Source organism: Lontra canadensis, unplaced genomic scaffold, assembly GCF_010015895.1.
Source record: "Lontra canadensis isolate GAN:19392208 unplaced genomic scaffold, GSC_riverotter_1.0 scaffold74, whole genome shotgun sequence".
In the NCBI taxonomy this organism is placed as follows: Eukaryota; Metazoa; Chordata; class Mammalia; order Carnivora; family Mustelidae; genus Lontra; species Lontra canadensis.
Genome location: NW_022631068.1, coordinates 2,742,650 through 2,754,535, shown reverse-complemented (window position 1 = coordinate 2,754,535; position 11,886 = coordinate 2,742,650). Strand labels below are relative to the sequence as shown.

The following is an 11,886-nucleotide window of genomic DNA, read 5'->3' as shown; positions in this document are numbered from 1 at the left end:
GAGATCAGGGTCAGCTTCGAAATTCACGTCTGCCCCAGAGACACTGTCCCCGACTCCCTGCCCCTTCCAATCAGGCTAAGAGCCCCCGAGGAGATGGACTATCTGGTCCTAGGAGTGTGACAAATAACAAATATGAGTATGGCCGTGCTTGGGTCCTAGGTAGGGGGTAGGGGGAGATCAAGTCTTCTGGGATCCTAAGTCTGTGGGCGGGCGCACAGAACGGAGCATTCCGGGCAGTAGGGGGCGCTGTGGTGGGAGCCGCGCCGGGCGCGCCGGCCCCTCTGGCGCCAGAACACTTATCGCCTCCTCCGGCGGCTTCCGGCGCGTTTTTTTTGAGCGGTGGAGGCAAAATTATGGACCGCAATCCTTCGCCGCCTCTACCGAGTCCAGACCAGGACGAGGAGGAGGGGGCCGGAGGAGACTGCATAGGAAGCACCGTCTACAGCAAACACTGGCTCTTCGGCGTCCTCAGCGGGCTCATCCAGGTGGGGAATGTCGCGCCCCGCGTGGGCTCCCCCACATTGCTCCAGCCCCCTGGTTCCGCCTCTGGGAGCCCCTTACAGCACCCCTCCGCGACGACCCTTCTCAAGGCGTCGCACTTAGCGTCCTGGTCGCCTCCACGGACTCCCTAAACTGCGGGGAGCCACTTCCCGGTACCCCTCAACACAAAGGGAGAGGAGATAGAGTGGCAGGGATGCGGGAATGCTTACAGTTAAAATATTTTACTTTTGCATATTCTCCGAAAATGTCTGACCGTGACATTGTTCGGCTTTTTGCTCCCCATTCCCACTGTCGTTTCCGAAGCTCAGGGCCTAATATATTTCGTGGACTTTTGTTGTAGTGAAGTAAATGGTGATTTAGAGCCCTGCAGCTCTGATAGCCGAAAGCGTGGCTTCATCACCTGCTTTGGGCAAGTCACCTAACCTCACAGAGTCTCGATTTCTTTCTCAGTTTAAAAAAAACTGCGACGAAAATACCTGTATTATTGTATCTAGGTTTATTGTGTAGGTTAGATAAGATTACAAGGGGCATAGAGTGCTTACCATGGTGTTTGGCTTACAGAAGCTCTCAATAAATGTGAACTTTCTTCTCCCTCGTTTCACGGACTGCCTGACTTTTTAGATCTGTTCTCTCCAGTGCATCTACTGCATAGCTGCCGGAATAATCGTCCTTAAGAAACAAACCCGCCAAAAAAAGCAAACTGTCCGTGGGAACTCATTTTGGTCCTCTTTGTCTGCAGGAGAAAAGTGCTTATTTCTTAGCTTGGAATCCAGGGCTCCCTACAACCTCCCCAGCCTCATCTGCTCAGGACACACGCAACTACGCACCATTCCCCAGTCATTACTAGGCCGTTTGTTAACTCTGAACTCTTGCACTTTCTTAGGTATGTTCTTCTCCCCTTCTTCACATGACAAACTCCTATTCTCCCTCAAAGATTTAGCTTGAAGATTCCCTCCTAGGAGAAGTTTGCCCACCTTCTCCACGCATAGGCCATTGGCCCATGGCTTTTGCTTTCAGGACTCTGTCCACAATTCATTTGAATCACTTAGCCTTTTCTGTTGTGATAATTAGCTTACATATCTTTTCCTCTCTAGATCCTAAACTGCTTGAAAGCAAGGGGTTAAATTTATTTGCCTCTGTATTTCAACCTCAGTGCCTAGTAACAGTGTTTACTCCATGATTTGGGATAATATTACGTGATGAGTACTGTGGACTGCTTTTTTTTTTTTTTTTAAGATTTTATTTATTTATTTGACAGAGATCACAAGTAGGCAGAGAGGCAGGCAGAGAGAGAGGGGAAGGGAAGCAGGCTCCCGATGTGGGACTCGATCCCAGGACCCTGAGATCATGACCTGAGCCAAAGGCAGCGGCTTAACCCACTGAGCCACCCAGGCGCCCCTGTAGACTGCTTTTATCATCACTTTTCTTCCTTTCTGTTGAAGATCGTTAACCCTGAAAACACCAAATCCAGCTCAGATGATGAGGAACAGCAGATGGAGCTCGATGAAGAAATGGAGAATGAAATTTGCAGAGTATGGGATATGTCAATGGATGAGGTATGGGGTTGGAAACGAAACTGAGAAGACTTTTGGGTAAAGAGGTGGTGAATGGATTTTTTTTTTTTTTTTTCAGTTTCAGTCCTTAAGTCTCTGGGAAAAACTTTAGTGTTTGTAATCACTCATAGGGATATAGGGAGTGAGCTTAAATGCTAAACTTTTGTTTCTGAAGCTAGCGGATCTGAGCTGTCATTAGATTTGGTCTAAATATATAGTTCTCATGAATGCAAGAATGCTCGTAGCCCACGAAAGTTCTGATGCCTAAACAGAATACTGACCTTGTGTTTGAGAGCAGGGTAGAAGTTAGGAGACCATTGATGACCACGATTAAATTAGAAGAGGACAAGAAGGACCCGTGTGTCTATAATTACAAAATACTATTTTAACATTTGTATTGTATTTTGTAGCTCAACATCATTTTCATGTGTATATTATTCTATTTGCTTTTCACAATAACCTTGTGATATAGGTAGTACCTTTATTTTACAGATAAGAAAAGACATGAAAAGAAATTCACATACATAATCTCTCACTTAATTACTTGGACTGTTGGCGGTAGTTTCCTGATTAAAATCCTTATTTTAGTCTTTCACTTCCCTTCTGTGCTCCACATTGCCACAAAATTTCTCTTTTTCCTAATACACAGAATAAATTGTGTTCTTTTCTTCTGTCTTACAAATTGTCTATGGCTATTGATTGGCTTCGGCTGTTTTTTTGAGACGGCTTTATTGAGGTAGAATTGGCACCAAAAAAGCTGGGTATTCTTGAGATGTAATTGATGTGCAGAAACGACGCCTATTTAAAGTGCACAATTTGAAAAACTTTATGTATGTATATGCACACGAAGCCATCACTGTAATCAAGAAAGAGAACATCTCTCTCACCCTCAAAAGTTTCCTTATGACCCTTCATAATGCCTTCCTCTTGCCCCTCCCGGCCTCCACCTCTCTAGGCAGCCACTGGGTTGTCCTTCTTCCACTTCGGAGTAGTTTGCACAGTCTAGTTTTGTATAAATGAGATCATATTCTTTTTTGGAGAGGTCTGCCTGTTTGACTCAGCATCATTGTTTTAAGATTCATGCCAGTTGTGTCTGTCAGTAGTTTATTTTTTTTTATTGCTGAGTGATACTTCATTACATGTGTGTGTCATAATTTATTCAATTATTCCTCTGTTGATGGATATTTGAGTTGTTCATGGTTTATTAAAGTTAACACTGAATTTTTGTGTGTAATTATATACAGACTTATGTGTTTCTTTTTCTCCAGTAAATACCTAGAGTATTATGGGTCGTATGGTGGGTGTATGTTTAACTTTTTAAGAAATAGTCTAAATTGTGTTTCTTATAGGTTGTGTAAAAAATTGTGTATTTTCCAAAGTGATTTTTGCTTTTTACGTTACCATCAGCTTTGTATGAGATAGAGGTCTAGTTTCTCCTCATCCTTGCCAACACTTGGTATGGTTAGACCTTTCATTTTATTTATACTAATAAGTGTGTAGTGATTCTCATTGAAATTGTAATTCGAATTTCCCTAATTACTAACATTGTTGACCATATTTTTATGTGTTTATTTGCAATCTATATATCTTTTGTGTGTGTGTGTGCCTGTTCAGATTTTTGTCCACTTTTTAATTGTGTGTGTGTGTGTGTGTGTGTGTGTGTGTGTTTTTCTGTAAGTTTTATAATTTTAAGTTTTACTGGTAGGTCTGTGACCCATTTTGAGTTAATATTTGTGTGTGATACAAGGTATGAATTGAAGTTCACTTCTTCTGCATATGGATGCCCAGTTCTTCAACCTCATTTTTTAAAAAGACCGCCCTTTCTTCACTGAATTGCCTTTGTACCTTTGTCAGAAATCACTTATCTGTACATGTGAGTCTATTTCTGGATTCTGTTTTGTTCCATTGACCTATTTGTGCATCTTTATGATTGTATTAATTACCGTACATTTATAAGAAATCTTGAAATAGGGCTGTGTTAATCTTCCAACTTTGTTATTTCTCAGAGTTGTTTTGGTTGTCCTGGATTCTTTGTATTTCCGTATTAATTTTAAAATTGATTTGACACTTTCTTCAAAATGCCTACTAGGATGTTATCTGAGATTGAGTTGAATTTATAGATCATTTGGGGAAAGAATTGATAAATTGAACAAGATATATCTTTCCATTTATTAAAGTCCTCTCTAATTTGTTTCAGCAAAGTTTTGTAGTTTTTAGTGTATAGGTATTTCACATTTTTTGTCAGATTTATTCCTAAGTATTTCATATTTTTCCATGGTATTAGAAATGGCATTTTTAACAAGATTTATTTATTTATTTGAGAGAGAGAGAGAGAGAGCGCGCGCATGAGAAGGGAGAGGGTCAGATGAGAAGCAGATACCCCGCTGAGCCGGGACCCTGATGTGGGACTTGATCCAGGGACTCCAGGATCATGACTTGAGCTGAAGGCAGTTGCTTAACCAACTATGCCACCCAGGAGCCCATAAACGGCGTTTTTAAAAACTTCAATATCTGTTCATTGCTAGTATGTAGAAATACAGTTGGTTTTTGTATATTTTATATCCTGTAGCTGTATTTGATTTATGAAGAAAAAGTTTTACTACTTTTTCAATTGAATTGCTTTTATTTCTTTTTCTTGCACATTTGCTCTCTCTAGTATGATGATGTTTAGAAAAGCAGTAAGGGGGGGCATCCTCTTGTTCTTAATTGAGGGCAGAACATCTGGTCTTCTACCATTAATATGATGTAGTTGTAGATTGAGAAAGTCCCCTCTGTCTCTAGTATGCCTAGAGTCTTTATCAGGAATGGACTTTGTATTTTGTCATGCTTTTGCTAAGTCATTTGAGATGATCATGTGGTTTCCTTTTTATTTTGTTAATATGATCAACTAAGTTGATTGATTTTCAAGGTGCTAAAATCTTGTTTAGAAATTTTATCTAATTCCAAGAGAGATAATTCATTTTCTTGTCATTGTCTGGTTTGATCCAGGGTAATGCTGTCCTTATTGATTGGGAAATTGTCCCTCTTCGTTTTTCAGGAAGAGTTTGTGCAGAATTAATAGTATTTCTTCCTTAACTATTTGGTGGAATTCACCAGTGAAGCCATCTGAGCTTGGAGTTTTCTTTTTGGGAAGATTTTTTTGTTTTTTACTTGTTTACTTTTAGTTTTACATATATATATATATATATATTTTTTTTTTAAGATTTTATTTATTTATTTGACAGACAGAGATCACAAGCACACAGAGAGGCATGCAGAGAGAGGGAGGGAAGCAGGCTCCCCGCCGAGCAGAGAGCACGATGTGGGGCTCGATCTCAGGACCCCGAGATCATGACCTGAGCCGAAGGCAGAGGCTTTAACCCACTGAGCCACCCAGGCGCCCCTAGTTTTATATATTTATTAGTTTTAAGAAATAATAGTTTTATTGAGGTATAACTTCCTACCATAAAAATCACCCTTTAATGGTTTTTAGTATATTGTGCAAAAGATAATAAATTCAATTCCTTTGATAGGTATAAGGTATTAAAGGATGAATTCCTTTAATAGGTATAAGGCCGTTCAGGTTACTTTGGTAGTTTATGTTCTTCAGGGAATTTACCTATTTTGTCTAAGTTGTTAAATTTATTGGCATAAAGTTCTTCATAATATTATATTATTATCCTTTCATATCTGTAGAGTCTATAGTAATAGCACCTCTCTCATTCCTGATATTAGTAATTTGTGTCTTCTTTTTTCCTCATCATTCTGGCTAGAAGTTTAGTTTATTGATCTTCATAAAGAACCAGCCTTTGTTTTATTGATTTTCTCTGTTGCTTTACTGTTTTCTATTTCATTGATTTTTGTTTTGATCTCTTATTATTTTCCTCCTATTCACTCTGGTTTAATTTGCTGTTTTTTAATATAGGCATATAACACTATAAATTTTCCTCTATTGCTTTAGCAGTGTATTTTGGGTTTCCTTTGATATGTTGGGTTTCCTCTTATTTAGTTTAGTTCTAATTTTCCTTTCATTCTTCTTTGGCTGTTGAGTTATTTAGCAGTGCATTGTTTAGATGTCATGTATTTGGGAGTTTTCAGTTACCTTTCTGTTACTGGAGTCTGTGAACACTCTGAATCCTTTAAAAAATATATATTTAAACTTGTTTTGTAGCCCAGAAGGTGATTTATCTTGAAATTTTCCATGTTAACTGAAAGAGAATGTGTATTTTGCTGTTGCTGGGTGGAATGTCCTATATATATACATATATAAATGTCAGATCAAGTTGGTTGATCTTTTTTTTTAAATTTTTTTTAGTTGGTTGATCTTTCACATTTTTTTCTACTTGTTTTACAATTATTGAAAAGCTGTGATTTAAAAAAAAAAAAATTGGTTTTAAAGAACCAGAACTCATTTTTAAAATGAAATCTTAATGTGAAATCCTCAAATATGAAATAGGTAAAACAGAGCTGCTATTTGAATAAGATTGTTGGTGGAAGGCAGGGTCATGTTTTTGGCCTCCTTTTCACCTTCTTAGGGTAGGTCTTGAAGCACTTCTAGAGAACTGAGCTATCCACTTATCACTGTCATAAAGTCCTTCCAGTATCACAGCCTTATCTTCTCCCACTAGTGTTTGAGCAGGACCAGAGACTTCAGGTGCTTTCTGTATTTTCATGTGTTCATGCTCTTGTTCATGTCCCTGTCTGCCTGGAATGGCCTCCAGCCAGCAAAATCTTTCTCCTCTTTTATGGCCCAGCCTAAATGTCCTTTTCGGTGTGATGCCTCCCCAGACACTCCAGGCAGAATTCGTATCTTCTGTGCTCTCATGAAACCTGTTCACTCTGTTGCATAACACTTATTCAGCCTTTGTGTCCTCTGATAGATTTAAGTTCCTTTTCTTCAAAGCTTAATGTCAACTCTTCTGAGGTACCTTCTTTGACATATCTGAAGTAGCCTCCCCACATCTTGGCTTCTAGCACACATTATCTTGTTTCTCTTCTTTGTAGCACTCAGTTCTTTATGGATTTATTGTTTGTTCATCCGTCTAGAATAAACATTCCATGAGACTGGGACCTTGTCTAGCTTGTTCACTGATGCGACTCCCAGAGACTCAAACAGTGCCTGTCACTTGGGTTTTGCAGTAAATAGTTGGTGAAGAGTGAATGAATGAATGAATGCATGAGTGACTGAACAAATACGGAGAGGCAGCACGGTGTGCTGATGAAGAGCCTGGCCAAGAGTCAGAATTATCTGGTTTTGTGTTCCTGGCTTTGTTCTACTGATTGTGTAATCTTGGGCAGGTTGCTTAGCCTTTTAAGACTTCTGTTTATTGGGGCGCCTGGGCGGCTCAGTGGGTTAAAGCCTCTGCCTTCGGCTCAGGTCGTGATCCCAGGGTCCTGGGATCGAGCCCCGCATCGGGCTCTCTGCTCGGTGAGGAGCCTGCTTCCTCCTCTCTCTCTCTCTCTCTCTCTGCCTACCTCTCTGCCTACTTGTGATCTCTGTCTGTCAAATAAATAAATAAAAATCTTAAAAAAAAAAAAGACTTCTGTTTATTAGTGGAATGGGGCTAATTATAATAACTACTTTATAGGGATGTTTTGAGAATTGAATAAGATAGTATCCAAACCACTTCCCTGTTATTTACCACTTCCTCAGTAAATGTTAATTGCCATTATTTCTGTTATTGGTGTTGATATTGTTAGACTGTGTAATCCTGTGCTACCTTAGGAATTACTGTCGTTTAAATAAATCAGTCTCTGCATGCCCTAAGAGTTGCCCAGATGATGTCACTTTCAGTTTGGAGTGTATCTTTGAAAATACTCTTTTCTCTGATTATGCTCTCTTAATAATTACAGGATGTCTCTTCTAGTCAGCAGTCATGCAGGTTACCTTGGTTTCAGCTGCTATGAAGGATTACTGTGTCTCTTCTTGGGGTGCCTCCAGGGCCCTTTGAAGAGCATTTTAACTTAAGCCAAGTAGCTTCTAGTTTTAAGTTAAGCTATAGCAAATATACACTTCAAGTTTGGTGAAAATCTGAGGCAGTAGACCGTCAAAAACTTCATTTTATTTAAATACTGTACAACACAGATCTCCGCAGCGAAGTGATTTGGTCTTGGAGTGTGCGAGATTGGGTCACATGACCACTCCAGGTTCATCCACCTGTATGGTGTGACCCCGGGCCCTGTGGCCTGGGCAAACTCTAGGAAGGAGATATGAAGCTGTCGCAGTTAACACTGTGATCAGAATTTTCTGTTGAGAATTTTGAAAGCACAAGTTCTGATTTGGGGCATGACCCAGTAGGGGTTTTAACTTGTTCCTGCATTGTGTTTTAAGGTCTTAGAAGACAGGAATTATGAGTTCAATATTTTTCCCCATCCCAGTGTCTGGCAGGCTACCAGGCAACTAGCAGTTGTGTAGGAATGAGTTAACATTCCTGGTGGCTAGAAAGATCATTAAGGTAAAAGCATTCAAGGCAGAAAAAAGAAGATATTCCTGAAATATCACAGTTAGTTTACATTTGTTTATGGATTTGTTCCTTTGTCTGGGGACCAGATAGCACAAAGACTCTCTAACATTATTTTTGTGTAATAATACAATTCCGAACCTCTGGCTTTTTTTTTTCTTGAGCCTGAAAGGAGATATATATAGAAAAAAAAAATTTTTTTAAGATTTTATTTATTTATTTAACAGAGATCACAAGTAGGCAGAGAGGCAGGCTGGGGGTGGGGTGGGAAGCAGGCTCCCCGCTGAGCAGAGAGTCCGATGTGGGGCTTGATCCCAGGACCCTAGGACCATGACCTGAGCCGAAGGCAGAGGCTTTAACCCACTGAGCCACCCAGGCGCCCCTAGAATAATTTTTTTTTAATGGTTGTCTGAACTGGGGGGTTTAAAAAGGACTATTCTGCATCCAAGATAATAATCGTTTTTTATTTTCAGGACGTGGCTCTATTTCTCCAAGAATTTAATGCTCCTGACATATTTATGGGAGTATTGGCCAAATCCAAATGTCCTCGATTAAGAGTAAGTATGTACACTTTTAAAGCTTCCTCTTTGAAGCAGTAACAGCAGATAGTACTTGATAGTCTTTCATTTTTCTCACTTTCATTTTCTTGCTGGCCACAAATCAGTCTGCAGATTTTTATTGAACATTGCCTGGCACTTGATAATGTGCTGTTTAAAATTATTAGAGTGGGTTGGACCAGGGAGATCAATACTTTCATTTAACCGCTGTGGAAACAGGCGTAACCAAAGTTATGTTCCTAGTATGTGGCAGAACAGGGAACGTTGCCTGGACTTCCTGTTTCTGTTGATTGCTCTTTTTTATTCATAAAATTCTCCATTGCTTAAAAACCTTCATTCTCGGGGCACCTCGGTGGCTCAGTGGGTTAAAGCCTCTGCCTTTGGCTCAGGTCATGATCCCGGGGTTCTGGGATCGAGCCCCGCATCAGGCTCTCTGCTCAGCAGGGAGCCTGTTTCCTCCCCTCTCTCTGCCTGCCTCTCTGCCTACTTGTGATCTCTGTCTGTCAAATAAATAAATAAATAAAATCTCTAAAACAAAACAAAATAAAACAAAACCTTCATTCTAAACTCAGCCTGACACTCGGGACTTTCCATAATCTGAATCTAATTCATCTTTCCAGAGTAAAATCTATCATGCAGATGGTGCTTCTGATTTAGCAAGGCCTGTCCACTCCTTGTCTCAGTAGCTTACTGTGATCATTGCCATCGCCATGCCTCCTTTCGTATGCCCTCCATCCCTTTCAGAAGTCACATCTGTTATCCAAGGTGCTACTCTTCTTCTAAGCCTTCCCAGATAAGTAAGCTCTCAGTGGTCATTGCTGATCGTAAACTCCTGAGAAGAATTATCTGTGCTTCTCATTTCGTCTTTATCTATGCTGTGTGTGGTGGATTGTGTTTCTGTGTCATTTAGTTTGGGATGTGCTATGCATATCGTGGGTGATTAGTAAATATTAATTATACTTAGGAGCAACTGCTATTTACTGAGTATTTGATTTTACTACTCTATGAGATAGGAATTTATCTTCCACTTTATAAATAAGTGAGCTAAGTCTCTGGTTAATGCGTCCCGGGTCATACAACTGGGAAAGGGTGGATCTGGGATTTGAGCCTAGCTGGCCTGACTTCTGTATGACCACTGTAGTGTATTACCTCTCTTTCTTTGAAATATGAAGTGGAGCATTCTGTAGTGTATTTTTACATATTGAAGGCTGAGTCCAAATTTCATTTGGGACAGTGTTTTACCTAAACTGGGACCGATCAACTGACGAACTGCTCTTTCCTGGGGTCATTGTGTTGATAGAAAAATTTGGCAGTTGCATATGATTTTTCTCCTTATTTTTCTAACTTAAATACATTGACTCATGATTAACACTTAAAGAAAATAAACTTATGTCAGTAATGGCACCTTTCAGGAATTAGTCATATCATTATATATGCCTGTGAACCACAGCCTGTCTATAGCTGTGATCCTCTGCCGTGGCCACATGTTAGAAGGGAACACGGACTCTCAAACTTTGGCATGTCCCAGGCCCACCCCCGAGTTTCTGATCTGTTGCTTTTGTGGTAGGATTGAGGGTTTCTAACAAGTTCCCCAGTGATATGAGTGCTCTGCACCAGGGCACACATTTTGAGAAGTTTTACCCTTGGGACCTTTTAAAAAAATCCCTAGTTGGGCTCTACCCAGATCAGCTGAAACAGAATCTCTAAGTGTGAGACTCCACACGACTTTTAAAAAGTTCACTCAGCTGATTCTGGCTAGCAGCCAAAACGAGAAACGTCTTTGACCGAGAGTTCAGTCACTCTCCCTTTAATTTGTAAGCAAATGGACGTGTCTCTCTGCTGCTTCTGTTCTTTAATCCTTCCCCAGCATTTGACAACCCTCATTTTATTGAAACTCCCTTTCTGTAGCTTTGGTGCCACCTCCCTCCCTCTGTCTCTGACCTCTTCAGTCACTTCTCTGTCAACTTTCATTGGCTTTAATCTTTCTTCCTACACAGAGTGTGGACTTCTTCTAAGCTGTAGACCCAGATCCCTTGTCCTCTTTAAACTCATTTCCTTAGTGGGCTCATCCACTCTTTACACCTTTAAGTTACAAGTCTATGCCCATGGGATCAAAGCTGCGCCCTGCCTTCTGATTTCTGGTGCCGCATCATCAACTTTACCTAGACATTCTGTACTTGCTGAATTTTTCAGTCCAGAATCCCGTATGTCCTGATTCCGTGATGAACACACTTAACGTGGTCATAAAAATGACGTGCTGTGTTTGGTAAACAGTAACCTCCCAGGCCCTACCCTGGAGATTCTGATTCTGTAGCTCTGAGATGGTACTCAGAAATGTGTATTTTTTTTTTTTTAAAGATTTTATTTATTTGACAGAGACCACAAGTAGGTAGACAGGCAGGCAGAGAGAGAGAGAGGGAAGCAGGCTCCCCGCCGAGCAGGGAGCCCGATGCAGGGCTTGATCCCAGTACCCTGAGATCGTGACCTGAGCCAAAGGCAGAGGCTTAACCCACTGAGCCACCCAGGTGCCCCCAGAAATGTGTTTTTTTTTTTTTTATTTTTTTTTTATATATATATATTTTTAAAGATTTTATTTATTTATTTATTTGACAGACAGAGATCACAAGCAGGCAGAGAGGCAGGCAGAGAGAGAGGAGGAAGCAGGCTCCCCGCTGAGCAGAGAGCCCGATGCGGGGCTCGATCCCAGGACCCCGAGATCATGACCTGAGCCGAAGGCAGTGGCTTAACCCACTGAGCCACCCAGGCGCCCCCAGAAATGTGTATTTTTAACACATACCCTGTCCAAATGAGTCTTACATTCCAGCAAGTTTGGAA

The 11,886-nt window shown here is 40.6% G+C and overlaps 1 protein-coding gene across 2 annotated transcripts in view; it reads left to right on the top strand.

The window, feature by feature from the left end:
* The first annotated feature begins 337 nt into the window (after positions 1–337).
* The window catches only part of SAAL1 (serum amyloid A like 1), a 28,395-nt gene continuing 16,846 nt past the window's right edge, over positions 338–11,886 (top strand). Inside the window, exons 1-3 of one of the 2 annotated variants that reach the window (XM_032881159.1) lie at positions 338–485; positions 1,944–2,057; positions 8,968–9,051. In XM_032881159.1, coding sequence (XP_032737050.1) covers positions 354–485; positions 1,944–2,057; positions 8,968–9,051 — 330 coding nt within the window. In that variant the 5' untranslated portion in view covers positions 338–353. Of the gene's footprint in view, positions 486–1,677; positions 1,713–1,904; positions 2,058–8,967; positions 9,052–11,886 lie in introns of those variants that run through there. The other variant, XM_032881161.1, reaches the window with a different exon arrangement.